This window comes from Python bivittatus, unplaced genomic scaffold (genome assembly GCF_059951505.1).
Source record: "Python bivittatus isolate LINGU-HERP-01145 unplaced genomic scaffold, Pbiv_v1 ctg000070_np1212, whole genome shotgun sequence".
NCBI lineage: Eukaryota > Metazoa > Chordata > Lepidosauria > Squamata > Pythonidae > Python > Python bivittatus.
The window spans coordinates 936,495-957,641 of NW_028277034.1; the positions used below are offsets into that span (position 1 = coordinate 936,495).

The 21,147-nt window shown below is 36.5% G+C and overlaps 1 protein-coding gene across 6 annotated transcripts in view; it reads right to left on the minus strand.

Annotated features, from left to right (window-relative positions):
- The window catches only part of FRYL (FRY like transcription coactivator), a 184,349-nt gene that overhangs the window by 38,665 nt on the left and 124,537 nt on the right, over nt 1-21,147 (minus strand). For all 6 annotated transcript variants that reach the window (XM_088130624.1, XM_088130625.1, XM_088130631.1 and 3 more), the window contains 16 exons: nt 20,064-20,155; nt 17,518-17,690; nt 16,602-16,762; nt 16,054-16,164; nt 15,151-15,305; nt 14,133-14,232; nt 13,230-13,398; nt 11,804-12,063; nt 11,321-11,461; nt 10,305-10,473; nt 8,280-8,364; nt 5,992-6,104; nt 4,777-4,927; nt 3,627-3,730; nt 3,062-3,247; nt 1,040-1,241 (listed from right to left, as the gene is read on the minus strand). In XM_088130624.1, the coding sequence (XP_087986750.1) occupies nt 1,040-1,241; nt 3,062-3,247; nt 3,627-3,730; nt 4,777-4,927; nt 5,992-6,104; nt 8,280-8,364; nt 10,305-10,473; nt 11,321-11,461; nt 11,804-12,063; nt 13,230-13,398; nt 14,133-14,232; nt 15,151-15,305; nt 16,054-16,164; nt 16,602-16,762; nt 17,518-17,690; nt 20,064-20,155 (2,372 nt within the window). The remainder of the gene's footprint in view (nt 1-1,039; nt 1,242-3,061; nt 3,248-3,626; nt 3,731-4,776; nt 4,928-5,991; nt 6,105-8,279; nt 8,365-10,304; nt 10,474-11,320; nt 11,462-11,803; nt 12,064-13,229; nt 13,399-14,132; nt 14,233-15,150; nt 15,306-16,053; nt 16,165-16,601; nt 16,763-17,517; nt 17,691-20,063; nt 20,156-21,147) is intronic.

Here is a 21,147-nt window from a genome sequence, read left to right on the forward strand (position 1 = left end):
AGGGCTTTTTTTTTACAACAGTTGTATCTTTTCAGATATAAAACATAGTTACTTTTATAAACATACAATAGCTGTAGATATTTTCTTTGGTAAAAGTTATATTGCCACATTATTTTCTAAACATTACTTGACATCAACAGAATTCTGAAAAACCTGCAGAAATTCAAAGAGGAAACATATCAATGCAGACTTGCCAACTATTGCACTACGAGATACTTATAAAAGAAGTTTATAAATAATTTAGTTGCCTCTAATAAAATTAACTTTCAAGTCCTAGGAATCATGAGACAGATAGCCAGCTAATCAGCATTCTGTATTAAAAGTTTAAGGAACACAAATAATAATTACTAACCCTGCAGTTAAATATAGCTCAAGAACTCAAGAAATCTAACTTCACTATAATTCCAATAGAAATGTTTACCCCTAAAATCTACCAAAGTTAGGTATTGCCCCTCATAACAGAACACTGAGGCCACCACTAACTATAAAAATTCACAGGAAAGCTAACTCTGCCATTAAATTTAACCACATGATTCAAGAAACTTAACTCTAACATCACTTTACACCCAACAACAACAAAAAAGCCCTAAGATTATCCTTGAAGGCAATCTCCATCAAAAGTAAAGTGAAGACCACCGCTAACTTTAAAAACTCACCTGAAAGCTAACTCTGCCATTAAATTTAACCACAGGATTCAAGGAATCCTAACCTTAATTTTATCCTACTTGGAAAATAAATTTTTACTCCTAAAATTTACCCAGTGGGGCAATCTATTCTTAACAGAACTGTAAGGCTATCTTATAAGATATTTGTAAGACTAACCCTAAGTTCACCCTGATTCCAGCAGAAATGTTTACCCCTAAAATTTACCAAGTCAGGTGTCTTTTCCATGGTACCAAAAGCTCAGTAATGCTGAATATGTCACATTTATGCAATCTTCATGCAAGAAATTATGAAATCTTAATTCAAGAGCTTGGCAAATTTTTGAAAATATATGCATTTCTATACAATTGAGTAAAAGCAGTCATTTAAATGTTACCTTGAAGTAATAAACTCCATAAGTGACTTCATTTTTTCATCTTGTTCTCCTGAAATGTCAACTTCATTGAGGATCGTGCTTTGCATTTGAGAAATGGCAGCGCTGGTATTTCCTAAACTGATGCTAGAAGAGGTAGAACTTGAACTGAGTCCTGAGTCTGTCATTGGAGAGGGCTGGTGATCTGGTATAAAATCATTAACACCTAATTACAGAAAGACATAATTATCATTCTTAAAATCTTGACAGTGATTTTCCAAAACTTCCAGAAGATATTCTGATTTCTTTATATTTCATTTTTTTAGCCCAGTGTGGCCTGGAATCTGCACTTTGTCCTTTTGCTCTGATTGGAAGCACAGGAGGGATAGCCAGCGATGTCATGACATTACTGAAGGGGACTCATTTGATCATTTTCTTTTCAAGCCACCCATATTCAATATAGTTTTGGGGGAGGGGATATTTCTCATTACTCAGAAGTAGCTCACATTAATAGAAAGACTGGAAACTGATATCCTAAGCAATGACCAAACGAATTGTAACAATAGAAAGTATGTCCTCTCAATGATCTGAAAAATAGAAACTCATAGTAAAAATTTACTTCCCCCCCAGAATTCCAGATTATTCAATTGATTTATCCCTTGGAACATGCAAAAAGCAGAACAGTTCTCATAAGAATGGTAATGACAGAGTCATGGTGAATCAAACTTCAAAGCTACTGCACCCTCTTCAATAATTTCTTGCTAAAGGCAGTATATGCAGAACAGTATTGACTAGAGTTACTGCCTTTGTTTTTAGTATGTTTGTGCCCAGTGCACACTTTGCATTTAGTAAACTGCCTGAAAAAGAGAACCTAGCACCAGGAGCACACAGGCATCAACCCTAATTTCCCATATTAAAGAATTTAAAATAGCAGTAAACTTAGCTATTGAGCAAGCAACTGTTTTTTCTTATGCTCAAAGTAGTTCCCAATCTCTGAATATGCGTGTTCTGAATGTCAATCTGGTCCCAACATACATTTTCATCAGGAACTGCTCCATGCTAAGAAAGCTGCTATTTCAAATTTGGACTATTCTAAGTTTAGAGTGCTTTGTACATCCATACAACCACCATTCTTTGGAAAAAACCCAGTCTGGTTCTCGGTGTATAGCTATCCCAAATAAATCTAAGTGTCTTTGGAAAATAAAAAGCTATTAAGATCAATCTAACTTAATACAAATGGTTAACAACAAAAATGAACATTTCTACATTAATAATTCTACATGACTATATTTTATAGAGAGGTGCTGCCACCTGCTGAAAAATAATTAATATTATTTTTTAGTGTCCTTGTACCAAACAAGGGTTGAAAAATGAAATCATCAAGAATGTCTAGCTGAACAATGAATGAGCCCACTGCATCCCTTCCTATAATTCACTGTACAGGGAAAACTGTAATCAAGGTTTGCAATACTATATATTAAAAAATGGCTCTGGATTCATTACTACAAATAAAATATTTAAAAAATTGTCTAGAGGAAATAGCATGTACTGGAACTGGGATTGTAGAATTCTGCAGAAAACTTCCAGTAGCCAATTCCTGTACCACACCGTGAAAAGTTTTTGAAACAGAGAAGTCTGCAATACAGCATAGGTATAGTCTGCTCTTCAGAAAAAGAGGTTAAATATACTACTAATTCATCTTTGTAAATCTTTAAATTCTGGTCTAAGTAAAAAATAAAATAATGTTTAGGAGATTTCTAGATAATTAACTTAATGATTCCTATATATTTTATTACAGTAAATGTCTTAGGTTCTTAGCTCTGGTAGGCCTACTATCCTTGGTCAAGTTTGTTACAAAATATTAAGGAGGTATTGATTAATGTAGCTTTATCAGTTACCTATTCAACAGCACAGAATTTCTACCATACGGCTATGAAAGAACTTTTAGTTTTATTTTCATTATTATGAATACAGTACATTTTAAATCTTGTTAAACAAACTGTCCCCCCCGATTATCTTGTGTATTAATTAGAAGATTGAAGATACCTGTGAAGATGCAATCCAAATGTGCTATTTGCTTGACAGTGAGCACCCGGGGTTCATTAAACTCCCTGTTCCTGAGAAGGATAGAAGCCACAGACTGGACACTACTGTTAGAGCCCATCACAATCAATAAATGCAACAGAAGGCGTTTACAGTGTTCATATACTTCTGGATGGTGATGATCAAGTCCTACATCCAAGAAATTAGATCAACATAGTCAAATGATGTACCTGTATGTTACTGTTGCTACTGAATTAAAACTTAACTTAAAAGGAACATGCCTGGTTCCATTCACTATTTATTGTTGCAATATATTCAAGAAATAAGGATTCTTACATAATTATTTTTCATTACTTGCTACAGTATTTTTATTTAATATAAAAACAATTGTTCTTCCTGGGATTTCAGTCTTCTGAAATTGCTGTGTTGGTTGAAAACTTGGGTATCACTTGTTCTCAAGTTTTAAATCAATCAAGTCAACCCTTTGGCACTGAACATTAAACATGCAAGACCATAAAACAATGTGGTAACTAACAGTATTTCCCAATTTTAATAAAAATATAATTACCTATAAAAATGGCATGAAGCAAGAGATGCAAGTAGTTTCCCCAGTCTACCTTTACACTGTGGTCAATTATTAGGTCAGTCAACAGAATCACTGCTATGTTACACCTAAAAGCCAAAGAAGGAGTACCAATTAAATTAATGGGGGGTGGCAGAGTTGATTACTAAAAAATATACTTTAAAAATACAGTATCATATTATTTATATGATTTATTTATCATAATTTAAATGTATATTTATATAAATTATTTATATTAGAATTGCTACCATTCAAAGCAAATTTGGTCCCCTCAGAACAGCTTGACAAAAATGTTAAAGAAGATGATACTGATATTTTAAAGTATTTAAGATACATATTACTGTGACTATAACAAAGATGATCTGCTTGTCACTTGGGAAATAAATATTAATTGTCCCAACAAAGAAATAAGGATGTTTAATGCAAGCCACAGTACAGAGAACTAAGGAACTATTAAGCAAGGTTTATACAGGTAGTCCTCAGGTTACGACCCTGAGACCAGAATTTCCATCACTAAGCGAAGCAGTTGTTAAGTGAAACATCACGTGACGGTGCTGCTTAGCGACAGCAGTCCTGGTTGTAGTTGTTAGGTGAGGAGTAGGCCTCACACTTCTCCTGCCCTGCGCAAACTTGCTCTGCTTCAACTCCCCCCCCCACACCTATCTACCCCTCCATATCTGCCCTTTTGGCCGCCCTGCACAGCATGGCCAAGGTAAAGAGGCTGCTATATGAAGGCAATAAGCAGGGAAAATAAATAATTTGATACAGGAGGCACAATATCAGTGTTTATATAGCCTAGATCACCTAATACTTTCTCAGTTGAAAAAGGGTGGAAAAATACGTAAGAATCTTATGGAACAATTGCTTCTATAGAAGCTACCAAAATATTAAAAAAAAAAAAAAAGGCTTCTGTCTTGAAAGATGAACCATGAAGATTCCACTCTCAAAAGACAAGAATAATCTAGAAGCAGGGTGAGTCACATCTTCCTATAAATCTTATATGTTCCTTAGAAGGAGGGCACAATCTCTTAATTTCCTCCTTTCTTTTCCTGGAAGGAAAGTACTGTGCTACAATCTTTTTTAGTTATACTTCATATTAATGAGGATCTGGAAGTGTCTTATTTATACTGCTTACCTATGAAGAGACATGCCTGGAGATGATGTTTCAGGCAAATAATCCACCAATGGTGACCAACAACCCCCTGAAGGTGGAAAAGGTAATGGCTCCCCTTCATTGTGTTCCATAACTTTAAGTCGCCAGCTTGAATACAATGGCATTGAATCACCTATCAAAAGTATTAATATCTTGAGTCAGATATTTCAATTATATATAGTTATATTTGTTGAAATACGTTATTTTCAAATATGCATGCTGTTTTTTTCCATATTTCTCAAGCTTACTAACATTTTCTTGTATTCCAAAACTTGTTTTGGATGTGTTCAGGGTACACTATATAAAAACATTATCTACATATTCTTTTTTTTTTAATATAATTTTTATTGAGTCTCAGAAAAAAAGTAAAATACAAAAAGATCAAAAGAAGAGAAAAAAGAAAAAAAAACAAGAGAAAAATACAAAAGAAAAAGAAGAAGAAGAAAAGAAAAAGTAATTTCCGACTTCCTTTGGCACAGAAATAAATTCACCTCTTACTCCAATATCTAAAAATTCACATAATAAAAGCTATTCTTTACTCTAACATTTTAAAAAAATTACAACATAAATTTATGTCTGCAAAAATATAAAAAGAATAATACAAGATATTTCTGTAGCTATAGAATAAATCAGTCATCAAATCCCAAAATCAGAATTTCATTTTTTTGTGTATCAAGTAAAAAGTCCAAGAGTGGTTTCCAAATAGAAACAAAGCTAGATAATTTCTTTTCTTTAATCAAAGTAGTCAGTTTCACCATCTTCACCAATTCCATATTATCTACATATTCCTGAAAGCAATATGCATCGAAGTCTAATGCAAGATTGTGTTGAACAAAGAAAAAAGTACTACAACTATCACTTCCGAAAATCAAGTAATAAGATGCAAATGTGATTGCTACATCTTCTACACTTTTCTTAGATTAAACAGTAGCTAAAATTTTGAAAGTCATAGAAGGAAGGTACTTTATAATATGACATATAATTATACTAGTCTTTGCCAACTAACATACTAGTGCCCCCCATCATACAAATTAAACAATTACGCAGATGGCTTTTCAGATGAATTAACATAATTTTCATTGCCACAACAGGTAAAGATCATAGATTCTTCTACAAAGGTTACCAATTAACAACGTTTGTGCATGTAACTGATTGCTTAAACTTGCATTGTTAAAAGAAAATAAAAGATTGAATTACTTTTTTCTTCTTCATATGAGCCTCCTGAACTGCTGCTATATCGAGATTCTAACCTATGATGCTGGCGGTTCAGATTACTGTTCAATCCACTGTAGATATCTAGATGGATGTAGCTGAAGGAATAAGCATAGTAATAGTGTTATCAAAGGCTGTTTTCCTTTTTCCACATAGCTAAAAGTTTATCTAATGGAATGCACCATCACAGGTAGTCCTTGCTTAATGACCACAATTGGGACTGGAATTTAAGTCACTAAGTGATGTGGTCGTTTTCAGCAAATCATCATGTGACTGGAGCCAATTTTACAAACTATTTTACGGCGGTTGTTAAGTGAACCACTGCAGTTGTTAAGTGAATCACGTGGTTGTCAAGCAAATCTCATGGTCATTAAGTGAATCATGTGGTTCCTCACTGATTCTGCTTGCCAGAAGTTAGCTGGGAAGGTTGCAAATGGCGATCACGTGACCCTGGGATGCTGCAATGGTTGTAAGAGCGACCTGGTTGGCAAGTGCCCAGTTCACAATCATGTGACCGTGGGGGCACTGCGATGGTTGTAACTTCGGGCATCGGTTGTAAGTAACTTTGTTTAGCACCGTCATAAATTCTAATGGTCGCTAAACAAACAGTTGTTAAGCAAGGACTACTTGTATATAATTATTTAAGTGCCCTTTACTTTATGAAAAATATTCAGCTTAAATCACAGACAAATGTACTAGGAAAACACAAGTATGCTAGGAGTCAGGCTGGAAGAACCCTGAGAAGTATATGTTCATGTCTTTTCTATCCACAATAGTCCTGAGAATAACAAGAACCCACAGTCCAAAAGACAGTGGAAAACTAGTAGTATCAAAGAGGGGCCAGAACTGTAAACCCCTGAGGTGCAGGATACCTCTGAGATAGGAATCCTTAAACCAGAATCTGTAATTGCTGACTTTGGAGGACAATTTAGCTGAAGTACAATTAATGTTTATAAAACCAATTATAAACACACAAAATAATATGAGCAAATAGTTTCAGATACATAAATTCAGCCATTTTCTATTTATTAGTTTTACATAATGGATTGATTCTCGATACATCAATTTTATTACTTATATGAAAAGCTAGAAGCAAAATTAGAAGGCAGAGCAAAATAAGACTATAGTGAGATGTTGAGCCAATAGGACGGAAGGCTGGAGATCTCAGACCCACTCACCCAGAAGCTTTCTGGGTCTTTACACCCTGGCCTTGTTTCCCACTTTGGGGTAGCAACTTGATAATTCCCACTGTCATTAACTATCTTCCAGAAGGTGCCTCCTCTGGCATCCTAAAACTGGTGTGTAAGAGATACAGGGTTCCCACACTCTGTGCTGCCCTTCTAGTGATTAAAAGCTAAAATGGTGGAAGAAAGAAATAATTTATATAACGCAGCCTCCTGCATGTAGGTACAAGCATGTAGTTACATGTGCCCTTCCTTGGCAGACAGACCAATCTAACATGAAACAAGCAAAATAAAATCTTATTTTTTTAAAAAGATAAATGATAAGAAACCTATTGTATTTTATACATTAAAAGGTAAATGTTCAACTTGAAGGAGATAAATACAAAGCTGATAGTTCACAGTACCTAGCTTACAAATAAAAATAATACAAAAGGCATATGCTATACTCTGGCTGGTGCTGGTCTGCTAAAATAAAACTTCTTGTAAAGAAACTGGAGTGGGACTCATTTTTTTAGACTGTAATAAGATTATAAATAAAATTAATTATCTTCTCGTACAGCCTGAGGTTTAATTCAATATATAAAACTCAATGTTCCCTGTTGTACAGAGAAATAGAAACATTAGACCTACAGAGCACCAGAAAAAGACATTAATCCTAGTGCAGGTTCCTGATAGACTTGTTAACTAGAATCCCCTTGAAAAAGATGTTCCTACTGTCTCAATTACCTAGACACCCCAAAGATCCCTGGTAAGTCCACATTTTAATCAGAGGCTATATGGAACAATTTTAGTTCCATGCTTTTCCCCACCTCAGTTCCCACTCCTTCAGTTGTCTTTTTAAATCTCAAATTCTCTATCCCCAGAACAGAGGGCAGGACCAGGTATCTCTCCATCTACATGACAAAAAGCCATGATTCCTCATGCTTTGACAGGCTGGCATTCACAACACAAATATATGCAGAATCATTATCAGATACTATAGTATCTATATGGCCAACATTTAATCAATTATCAGTTTAAAACTTAGACCTATGAAGGTTTTATTTAAGAAAACAACCAATATTCCAAATCTCAATAAGTCCTTCTTACCTTTCATCAATACTATCTTTTGTAAGCTTATTGTTGGGATTACCATCTGTGGGTGCCACCATTGTATTGCTACTGGAAGTAGTTCCTGGAAATTAGAGTGGTATATTTACAATGATTGCAGTAAAAACTGAGACATAATTCCTGAAAGCTATTTAAACCCTAATAAATCATAATCATCACCACCACCACCATGCTGTACAGGGCAACAATCCTCCCAAAGTAACTTAGAAGTATTATAAAGAATTCTAAATAAAAGTACAACAAATAAAGAAGTTCTAAAATAATTCCACAAGGCAGTGTGTAATGGCTGGGGAGAACAGTGAGGCTTCTACTTAACAGACTCCTGCGGTGACTGATACCTCCCTCCCTCCCCATTTTTTCAAAGACCAATCAACTGGCCAGTTGGTGATAATGGTCTTGTGAAGGGATAAACCCAGCTACCCAGCTAAGCAGATTTCTATGATGGTTGTGACCTGCTTTATTTCATCTTATCTTCATTATTATGATTTCCATATAAGTTCTACTCAACAAGCTTTCAATTCAAAGTTACAAAATGAATTTTGTCACAGAGTGACCGGATTTGCTTTGAACTGAAGGTGTATTTTGGTTTGAAAGGCTGGCAATTGACACAAGATAAACAAGACAGTGGAGGCTTTTACGCTTTTTTAAAAAACTCTATACAGTGAAGCTATTTACAATAGGTATTTACCACACAATCCTGGTGTCAGGATTACTCCTAAGTATCTCCCCCAGAGACTATTCCCCTCCAGCTCTCCTGCTAACTGCTTTACTTCCTCCCCCTTCACTCCATCTTCCTCCTGTTTCTGGTCTTATCAAGAGAATGAAAATGAAGGAGTGTGCCGGATTACTGCTTGCGTGCTTCTCCTGGATCCACTCAGCTAATCACCTTCTCCTCTGTTGAGGGAAGAACCTCTCTCAGGGTCTTCTGCCTAGTCCTGCCCAAGAGACCAGGGTTTCGCCAACAGCAGCTGATTCTCTCCTTCCTGTCTTGGGTGAAGATGTTATCTCTCTGGGACTTCACTTCCCTTCCCTACAGGGAAGCCACCCGTAGACTTTTCTTCTCCCTCTCCCACCAGGAATCAACAACTGCTCTGACAATTGCTCCTTACCCTCCTGTAACTTTACTCTCCAGCCACTCTGTTTTGTGTAGTCTTCTTCTCTCCTCTGCTTCTCTCTCCCCAATTTTGTGTCAGACTGGCAGCATATCCCTCAGCAACTGAGGAGGTGGGTGTCCCCTCAGGGCTCTAGTATTCCACACCTATATACCAGGCTGGACCAATGGGACTGCTGTCTCTCCATCTCCCTACAACAGCTCTGGCTGGCAGCCAGGTCAGCTCATCAGCCCTCGTGATAGCACAGCTACCCTTGAAGGCCAAAATTGAGCTTCTTCTCCCCTTTTCTCTCTCCATTTCCTGATTCATGCCAGCACAACAGCAGTCATACTAGGCCACTAAAAACCATATGCCACAAATGTATATAAAATAGAAAAGAAAAATTGTAGTCTCAAACAGCCCTGCAATTAGTTCCAACCATGCAAATGAGCTTTATTTTTCTTAGATCACCTCTTCTGTGTCACACGACAGAAAAATGTAAAACGTTTGTAATAAACAGGATTCATCAGTTGTTCTATGTAAAGCATACTGTGGAAGGAAAGACTTGCAGTGGCCAGCATGAGCTCTTCTCTTCAAAATTCAAAATAAATCAGTAGAAGTGTATACTGCATTCCTTTTTGGATCATATAGCCAGCCAAGCATATTTGCAGCCGAGGGAGTAGCGCAGCTGTCAGCAAAACAGACTAATGGCAAAATTTCTAAATTTTAAGGGGCAAACCCAGAAAAAGACACTGCTTCTTTAGCAAGGGGCTGGCAGGTGCAAAGAATACCCCAAGCCCGCTCTGAAGTATTTATTCTTCTTTGGATCCAAATGGCTGTGCAGCGCTGTATGTTACCCAACAGTGAATGTCTCTACTGAGAGGTTAGAAACAGTTTGATGCAATTGTCTCACCTGAGGTGACAGAAGGGATTTTGTAACTCGAAGTAATACGGTAATACGGTGGATTATCCATATGTGTCACTCCAGAACTAACTGGATCAGTAAGCTGTAGCTCGCTCACCAGCTCTTCCAAAAGCTGCATGGTTTTATCTCTACCCAAGTAAACAATTACCTTTTTCACCTGCCAAAGACAAATACAAATCATTAACAACACCATTAAATATAGTCGAAAAATGGCTTGTGTTTAATTGTTAATTTAAAAAAATGGTAAATTCAGGTAACAATTGAATTTTCCATTAACAGACAAATTATAAAACCATGGTTAGTCTTATAACTAACCATGTTTCATTATTTTTGAAGTTGAATTTGGTAGAAAAGGAAAACCAAGATATTCTAAATAAACCTCAGTTGCATATTTAAAGGCTTAATATTTCACCATCTGAAATGTTGGATCATATGGAATTCTGTTATCTTGCACTTCAGTACATAGTGGATCAGAAATGATTTAACAGACTCTTTTACATAAAGTAAATTCATTATATAATTTTAAAAAATGGTTGGTACATAAACTCCTGCTGAAAATAACATGTTTATTAACCCAGAATAACTGGTATTTAACAGAGTAATCGAAGTTAAACTCTGTGTTTCAGCTTAAAAGGACCATGTCTTTTCCTAAATGTTTCCTGACATAGAATTACTTTTGTTTAGAAATATTTTTAATGTTTATATCTTTTCTTATAAATGCTTATTACTCAAACAAATATTCTAGCTGTAATGTGCAAAACAGGGCTAAACATAGAAGAAATTGGCCCAGGATTCTGGAGTTAGAATTTTATCCCATATATTATCTGCCAATCCCAAACTACCCATTATTTTATTTTCATTCTGACTCTGCTTGCAGCACAGACAACTAGTTACATGGTCAAGCTAAAAGCAATACTTAAATAAAACATATTTATTTATTTAATATATATGGTTGCTCATCTCACAACATTGAGGAATAGGAAAATAACTTCTGTGTAACTTACATAAGGCAAAAGGCTGGGTTCACTATTTACTCCACAAATGCTGATTAAAAAATGCAGGATTATTTTCAGATTCTTTGGCCAACTGTCTGCTAGAGTAATCCAAACATTTTCAATCTCTGACCAAGCTACTTCATCACCATACTAGAAAACAAAGTTAAAATATGAATTATGTATCCATTAAAAATTAAGTGCTCAAAGAGCTATATAAGAAAACACTAAGCATAACTTAATGTATTTTATGCAGAAGGAAGTTCCACAGTGCTTTTCTCCTTCGTTTGTTTAAAAATACAGCCTATGCTGGCTGCAATACTAACTTCCTTTTCATGTTTAATTGCAGCTTTTAATATACTTTGTTTTCTCATTTCATTCTGTCTTTCTGTTCTCAGAAAATACAGTTTATTAGCAATCCTGTAGTGACAATTTGAGGAAACAACAGAACTCTCAAAATAATCCATCAAATACCCAACACTTGATTCAATTTACCTTTGCTGTCATATACATTAGGTTGTTTAAAACCAAAACAGTTGCCTGGGGTGATCCCCAACCTTCGCCTCTCAACCAGCGCCTGCTATTCACCATCAATTCTCTGTCTTTCAGGAGATCCTCTTCATCTTCATCTTGCCGTCGAATTGTGGGTAAAGGTTTCACATCCATTAATTCAATATTATTCATCCACGGCAGCAAATAGTGAAGCATCACCTGTCTTCCAGAAGGATGTGCTGTTTGAATTCTCTGGCTTACCTCTGTGTTTAATAATTTATAAGTAAGAAAATATGTGTGTTATTAGAAAACTAATTTATCTGACAGTTGTTTCAGCTTTTTGTCTTCCTGAAATAACTATTGCTTCAATGTGAAATGAAGGCCCTTTCCAAATTAGGTAACTATTCTCAGAGTGGGAAAAGGGAATAGGATCTTCCATTACAGGGTAAAAAGGTTAGAAGGATGATGGAAGGGAGGAAATACATTCAAATTATGATACATACACTATTTTGGATTGGAAAGTCAGTCTATAGCTTGATCTCTTCCCACCACCAATGCTTACTGAAAATGGCCCCAGAGAAAAGAGGACCACTCCAACATTGTGCCTCTTACTCCCAATCCCCTGAACTGATCCAGGAGAGTACCATGATTGATGGGATCAAAGGCCACTAAGAGATCAAGGAAGGACCAGGATGGATGCACTACTCCCATCCTGAGCCTGCCAAAGGTCATCAACAAGCATGATCAATGTAGCCTCAGTGCTATAAACATGTTTGAATCCACACTGAAAGGAGTACAGATAATCATACACAGAGAGGAAGAACTATGTATTAATTGCTTTAGAATAAGACAGTATTATTAAATTGAAGATTATCTAGGATTATTCTTTGTTCTTAAAGAATAATCCTAGATAATCTTCAATTTAATAATACTGTCTTATTCTAAAGCAATTAATACATAGTTCTTCCTCTCTGTGTATGATTATCTGTACTCCTTTCAGTGTGGATTCAAACATGCTTATTAGCACTGAGGCTACATTGATCATGCTTGTTGATGACCTTTGGCAGGCTCAGGATGGGAGTAGTGCATCCATCCTGGTCCTTCCTTGTTCTTAATTTGACAAGTATAACTTCACACTCAAATGAAAAGGCAAACTATGGCTAATTGCTGATGTGAGCTAACAAAGGAACAAAAAGGCTGTGCATATATGTACACTGCTTGTGTATAAAATGGGTTATGATGATTAGAAAACATAATAAGAGATTATATGAAATGGACCAACACCATACTATTTAATGTTAAGAGAAACAGATACACTATCGACTAGAGTTAAGAGAAAAAAAGTGAAAAATCAGTGAAGTTTTGTTTTGATAGTTCAATAATTCTGAACAATAAATATTAAGAAACAATATACTTTTTAAACATATACCTGAAAATATTGCAAGAGTTAATTCTGGGTATGTTCTTGCTAACTCTTCTGAGAGCTGATAATAGGACACAGAATATAAATGTGGCAAAGGTGAAGTCTGACTCAATATTCCATCAGTTCTCTGAACCTCCAGTTTATGAGCATAGCGAAACATCTTGGGCTCTAGGATCTAGAAAACAGAACATGTAAATGCATTTAATAAATTCAGATTATTGGATAGCATCAAACTATGGAATTACAGAGAAACAGAAAAATGTTAACTATGTGTTGTTTATCATTTTTTCTCACTGTTGTTTAAAACATGATGTGGCTTCTAGGTCTAAGACAGCCCAGTATTAGGATAGGCCAGTGTTTCTCAACCTCAGCAACTTAAAGATGAGTGGACTTCAACTCCCAGAATTCTCCAGCCAGCTGAGGTTGAGAAACACTAGGATAGGCAATCTGTAATTGACACTTCCTCTATCTGACCACATGGGAGAGGTTGAGGATGAAATGGAACCATTGAGACTTGTTTTTGTTTTGGTTTAAGGTAGGCTTTGGGGAAGAATTTAAAAAACCATCTGCTTTAAACCTTGCAGATACACCTGTTTTGTCTCTTGATACCACCCCACAACCAAGAAGGAAATGTACATTTCTGTGGGTTTTCAATTTTTAAGTTTCTGCAAGGCTATCAATTACATTTTATCCCTTACACGCAGCCCAAATAAAATACCCTGAAGGTCGTGGAGAAAAAAACTGTTCCTACTGGACAAATGTGTGGAAACTTTCCTGAAATTAATTGCAGAAATATAGCAACATGTTAAAATATTAATTTTTACCCAAAAGCTTTTACAAGAGTATTTAAATTTAAAAGTTTCAAACAAAAAAATCTACATCACTGATAAAAAACCTTTTCAAACTAACCTGCAAGAGTTGCATAGCAACTTCATAGATAGCTCTAGAAGAATCAGCTGCTTTAAATAATATAAGATTGAGAAGAGTAACAGTATCACACTGATAATCCCTATAAAGAAAAGAAAGTATTAATAACTGGCTTAAGATGGGATAAATTAAATACTTTAAAAAATGTACAATGTAATCCTACAAACAAAGCTACTCAAAAAACAGCTGTTTTCAGTAGTCTGATTAGTTCTGTTCATGCAATGCACTTAATTAATCTACTTAATTACTAAACCAATCTAAGGCTACAAAAATTCCAGCTCACCATTCAATGGTAAAAAGATACAGAAAATTCTCTTTGCTACTATCTAGTGGTTGCATGGGTTTTTGCACCACAGATGCAAAAGTATATCCTTATCAGTGATTTTACCACCACACAATCACATTAACTAGGTTCAAAGCTAGAATTTGGGGGAATGCACAATCATCCCCCAGTTTCTCCAGGATATCCCATGAATCCCTGTACCAGGACACCAACAGGACTGCCCTTCCCCATTGATTAGGCAGTGAGCAGTGGGCATGATTCACACCACCAGAAATCAGCACTAAGGAGACATGGTTTGTAGCTGTCAAGATCCTGCTAATGAGTTGTGCAACTCATGGCAGAATGAAAGCTGATTTCATTCTGAACTATTCCTCAGAGGACTGATTAGGCACAGCTTTAGAACTACTCCTCTTTTGTACTGTTACAATATCCACACAAAACAGCTGATGGGAAATATTATTCCTCATCTCTCCCAGAGCAGATTAAATCATGGTGTTTTATGACATGCTTATCCTGCCACTAACCCAATTATGCATGTGGTTGGTGGAGAGCATCTGAAGTTGCCCACATATTGAACTGCTATGCTCCTCACAATTTGCTGTGCTTGTTAAAATTGATGATCAGCAAAATTTTGGGAGCCATGGTTTCCCCACCATGGCACATACAACTGCAACTTCAACTGATTCTATTATCCATTCAAAACTCTTTCTCTAATACCTGTTTTGGAATACACTGGCTATGGCTTTAAAACATCCAGCTGCTACACGCTTAGAGCCTGTATAACAACGATCTACAGCCCAATACATGAGGTTACTCTGGTCAGGGTTGAGCTCCAACAGCAACATAACTGCTTCACAGCCAAGCTGATGCACCTAAACAAATAAAATATAAAATTTAAGTTCTACCCTGTTGCTGAGATGTGCATTCTTTGTTTCTAGTAGCAAATACCTGAGTATACATAAAAAGAAATGGGTTAATTATTTAATTCCCTCAATAAAGCTATTTATTATTAAATAGGGGAGGGAACCTATGGGTTATGTGTAACTTCCAGCACTGCATTTGCAGCCCCTAGAGCTTCCCAAGAAGTCAGAGGCAAAATTTTGAACTTTTTTAATGGGAGGGGAGATTGTACATTTTAAGAGGCCCAAATATCCCCAAATCAGCCATTTTTTTTCTATTCTGGAAATTAAGGAGCAAAATGGATTGGAGTTTAGGACCTCAATTTCCTCACAGTCTCCCAAATTGGGAAAAGGGGGCTAAATGAGTATAATACAGAAATACAGAAATGTTGGCCTTGTCTTCTCTGGACATATCAGGTCACCAGCATGCTTACTTTCTGCCTCCTGGCAGAGCAAAAGTGCAGCCTATAGGTCAAAAAAGTTGATCTAACCTTGAGATAGGCTGAATAATTTATGTTCTTACTGAACTCAGTAACTATAACACATTAAAAAAAATCCAAACCAAAGAGAAGACCTCTTGTCTTATTAAAATTAGCTGTATTGATTTTAATTATTTTTAGTGTATAGGGAGCTACCTTTTTCTCAGCTTCTCTACATTTAATCCCCAGATTATCTGATTACAAACAGAAATTTTAAAAGTTATTGATACTGTACACAATACCTTCTTATCCTGAGAATCCAAAATATTATCAAGCCATTTGTATAGATAGCCATCTGGTGAGAGTCCTACGTTATCCGCAACTGGGCCACAACAAAGTACTGCAGACATTGCCTTAAAAAATAGATGAAAACATCAGACAAGCTGGACTGTGGTTTTACTTAAATAAAAGAAATACACAATGTCTGCTGGATATAAATATTTTATTATTTATTTATCATTACTTATATATCAAACTTTATACATTTATCATATAAAGCATTATATTTATATCATAGTTATACAATAAATATGTGTAAGTATTTATTTCATTCCCCAAGAACTAAGAAAAATTAACATTCTTTTGTTGTGTGTAAATTTTGACTATTTATACTATTTACCAAGGATCATAATTATCTGGAGCAGTAATGGATTCTATGTTGCGCAATTATGGTCTGATTATTTGCAAACCACTACAGATGAGTTATGATCATGGCAGACAAGTTGTATAAACACAGGTTACTGTATAACAAAATTCTGAAATAAAGGCTAAGCAAGTGACAGCTTATTACCTTTAATGCACAGTACTGATGTCTGTTTATTTGCATATTTCTGTCACTGTATCTGTCCAAAGGAGTAAACATGATGCTGAAAGGTCCTGCCCAGTGACTAAACAACATAAACAGACTGTGACGGAGGCTCTGCTGTGGAAAGACGCTTCTTCTCTGATGCACTGCACAACAGCAGAGAATAACAGAGGGAACATTTTGCATCAAAATGAAATGAAATGAAAATCTCAAAGAGACACCACTCTCCCGCCTTACTCTTAAAAAAAATTGGACAAACCTAATACTAAGAATCCTTCAGCAGAGTCCATGTGAATACTTGTCCCCCTGGTATATTGCCTTGATCTGTAATCAGATCAATTTTTGTGAACCTCATAGGTGAAAGGGCACCTCTGGTGCAGGAAATCAATAGGTCAAAGTGAAGTATGCAAGATCTGCTGAAATAAACTACCAGCATATTGCATAACTGGGAAGAGAGGTCATGACTCCCCCCCCCAAAAGCTGGTTTTTGGGGATCCTTCCACCAAGTAAGAGATCTGGCTACTACAGACTGGAGTCCATGGCTGCGGAATATCCCACTGATACACAGATTTGTTGATACAAATTACAAAACAAATGAAGTCGACAACTTATTATTAGCTGCTAAATCTACAGAAACCGAAACTGGATTTGTCTGTGTGCATGTCTTCAAGTCAGTTTTTGACTCCTGGCAACTGCCTGGACAAGCCCCTGCAGTATTCTTGGCAAGGTTTTTCAGAAGTGGTTTGCCGCTGCTTCCTTCCTAGGGCTGAGAGTGACTGGAATTAAGAGGTTTTAAATAAGATCCATAATTTATCAGCAGTTTTCAAGTTACAAGAATAATACATTTGCACATTTGATGTGTTGAGCTTGAAACATCAACCAAAGAATCGGGGAAAAATACCTGGAACATTCTGAATAATATTTGCCACTAAGGCACTAAAATGGCAACGGATATCTTTCAGTGTGTCAGAGTCCTTTTCGTTTTCTGCTTCTAGCAGTTGTCTGGTAAGATCCACGTACTCCAGTAAGGTGTTGTTCAGGGAACGTGTTTCATTATCAAGGCCACCACTTGCACTATAAAGAAAAGCATACACATTTGAATATATGCTTCTAAAAACACAGGTCCCTGTAATGTAAGAGACTCTCAAATTATTGCAAACTATAGATACCGTATTTTTCCGACAATAAGACGCCCCCCACTTTTCTAGCCCAAAATTAAAAAATCAATATTTTAAAGATAGTGCAGAACACATTTTTATTTAGTAATTAGTTAACATTTACCTGATACACTCAGTGGGAGGAGGTCCAAACCGTCTCTCTGCAGCTCTATTTCCAGGCTCTTTTGCTTAACTGATTACATTCAAGCACGAGTGAAACTGCCGATAGCTTGTCTCTGCAAACAGCCTTCCTCCAATTGGTTTGTTCAGCATCAGCTGACGTCAGTTACATCAGGCTCGTGATTGGAGGAAGTCTGTTTGGGAGACAAGCTATTTCACTCGTGATTGGAGGCTAGCAATAGGAAGAAGCCTCTCTGCAGAAACAAAGTTTGGCAGTTTTGCAACTGCGATTCTCTGCTGACTTCCTTGAATAAGACGCCCTTCAGTTTTTAGGGTAAGGATTTTAGAAAGAAGTATCGTCTTATAGTCGGAAAAATACGGTAAATTTGTGAAGAAAAATGTTAGCACTGCCAAACATATGAATCCCATGGAATCCAGAATAAACTAGCAATACCTTCACAATAAAACTGTGCAAAAAGTTTTGAGTTTAAAACATTTCAAGTTTGAATGATCCATTTTAAACTCAAAATAGCTGTTCTGATCTTGGTAGAAGTATCTGATACTGTGCCAGCTATTCTAGAATTGTTTCAAGCTAAGAACATCTCCAAGCAGGCCTGTTTCAAGTCTGAGCCACTTCAAGTACAAAAACTGGATACAGGTAGTTCTTGCTTAATGACCACCAAAGGGACCAGAAAATTTGTTGTTAAGGAGGGCAGTTGTTAAGCGAGGCATCATATGACCATACCCAATTTTATGACCTTTTTTGCAGCAGTTGTTAAGTGAATCACGTGGTTCCCCATTGATTTTGCTTGCTGGAAGCTGGCTGGGAAGGTCGCAAATGGCAATCAGGTGACCCCAGGACACTGCAACTATTGGTTGCCAAGTGCCCGGATCACAATCACATGACCACAGGGGCATGGCGATGGTCCTAAGTGCAAGGACCAGTCGTAAGAAGCTTTTTTAGCACCATCGTAACTTCACACGGTCATTAAACGAATATCATTAAGCGAAGACTATCTGTATTGTATTTAGCTATTGTTCTGCAGGCAGCCTTTAGTACTACAAAAAGATGTTCAAACATGCTTTAGTGTATGGCTCAAAATATGGCTATCTTGTTTTGGTGAAGACAATTATGTTTTATAACTCTTTTGGCCTATGGGGGGAAAAATGTCCAAAATCCAGAGCTGTGAGGTGCCTGTTTTAGACACAACCAAAATAACACACAAAACAATTATTAACCAATAAATTAACTATTGTTATCACTAACATTTTAAGAATTTTCTAAACAGCAGAAATATTTTGTGGGTTCATTAATCTCCCTCCCTTTCTAGTTCTAATCATGAGAGAAGGGTCCATTATTCAAAATGCCAACAGAATCTGAGCTCATCCATCTGTTGGAGAATAGAAGCAGAAGATGAACTCACTGGATGAAGCATCTCCTCAGATGGTCTTACTGGATGAAAACCAGAGATCTGTATGGAAGCCAAGTTGCTTCTTGGGGCTTATTTGTCACGAGAAGCCCCACCTTCACTTCTTATAAAGCAATGCCCAATAAAGATTTTGGAGAATTGAAGGGGGCAACAGACCATTACCCATCAGAGCTTATCTCATCTCTCATACAAAAGCAATTCCTGAAATATAAACATCTGTGGGAGGAGTTTCTACTACTGTAGAAACAAACAGCAGCAACTGGTAGGGAGGAATTTTGATGGTAGGAGACCAAGATAGGCATGTTAGTGTTAACTCCCAGGCTATATGGGTCTCCATAATTTGTCTGATAATGAGTATTGCAGCACTGCTAGATGAACTAACCAGATGAACTACTCCATAATCTGTGATCACTTGTAAATCTGATATATTTCTTCTACTATACAGAATGTGCAAGTGAATGAGAGCCACTGTGATTAAGTGGAGTAACATCCGGGAAACCACCCTCAGCTTAATGGGTGATGCTGGGCCAGTCAGTGTGTCTCAGTCCAACCTATGTCAAAGGGGGGATTTGTGGGGAGAAAACAGGAAGAGGGAATGTTGCGTACACTGCCGTGAGCACCTGAAGAAAAGGTAAGTTATAAATCTAATAAATAAATAATGTCCTATGATCCTCTTTAGCATATCAGCACAGCATTTAAGGTAGTCTTCTCTGCAGACCCTTCTTAAATATTATGCTTACCTGTGACTAATGACACCAGCATCTGCCAACAGTTCAAATATTCGTACAAGCTGTACACGTAATATATCTCGACGCCTGCGTCGTTTCATATTCTATTAAAGAAGATAAATAGAACAGCACAATAAAGCTATACTGATATTTGAGACCACAGTAAAGTAATGTGCCAGTTTTGACATTTAACTTCCATCTGCCTGAAAGGCAAACAATATGACGCTTTATTTTGGAAAACTCATAATTTTTGCACAAATTGGTATTTTTGCACAAATTGGAATGTCAAAAGCTAAATCATAAATGTGTTCTTTCCTGTCAGAACAATACTAGACATGCATGTATTTCTATGCGAAGCCTGACTGTCATTATTTTAATGTACCCAACCTTTATCAACATAAAGGTCTTACTTATTACACCATTAGCAAGAAGGGCAGCATAGGAAATATAAATCCTATGCAATTCAACTGGATTCAGAAAAGGACTTATTTTAGGACCACACGTTTAATCTTACCATAGAAACAAATACTGTGCAATTCTTTTCTTGGACAACACAAATGTGAAAATTCAACCATTTATTCTTCAACATTAATTCTCAGAGGTCAAAATACATTTGGTTCATCAACAGTAAAAAAGAAAAATCAGAAGCTTGCTCTACTGGCAACTTCCAAATCACCAAATGTGCAAACTCCCCACCATGTAATTCTCAGCACAGTTAAGGCATGAGACTGAAACAAAAATGTGGAAATCAACATTGGGCAACTCCACCAGCATTCTCTGAAAAACTGAAACCTGCTGAACCACAGCAAGTTCTGGATCAATCAAATTGCAGCCTTTTATCTTTTCCTTAAGTGCGCCAGCCTTGCATGCTCTGTTACTGAGTTTCTTTTGAGTTAAGCTGGTCTCCTGGTGATTTCATAGGCATATCTATGCTATTTCCTTGGTAATACTACCACCATTGATTGCTAGTGCATTCTTCAAGGATGTTTTTTCAACTTCCAAATCTAGCCTTGGTATTCCTGCAGGTCTTCCACCAAAGTACTGATTAGGCCCAATCCTGCTTAACTTGCAAGCCTCAACAAAGTCATCCAGCTGC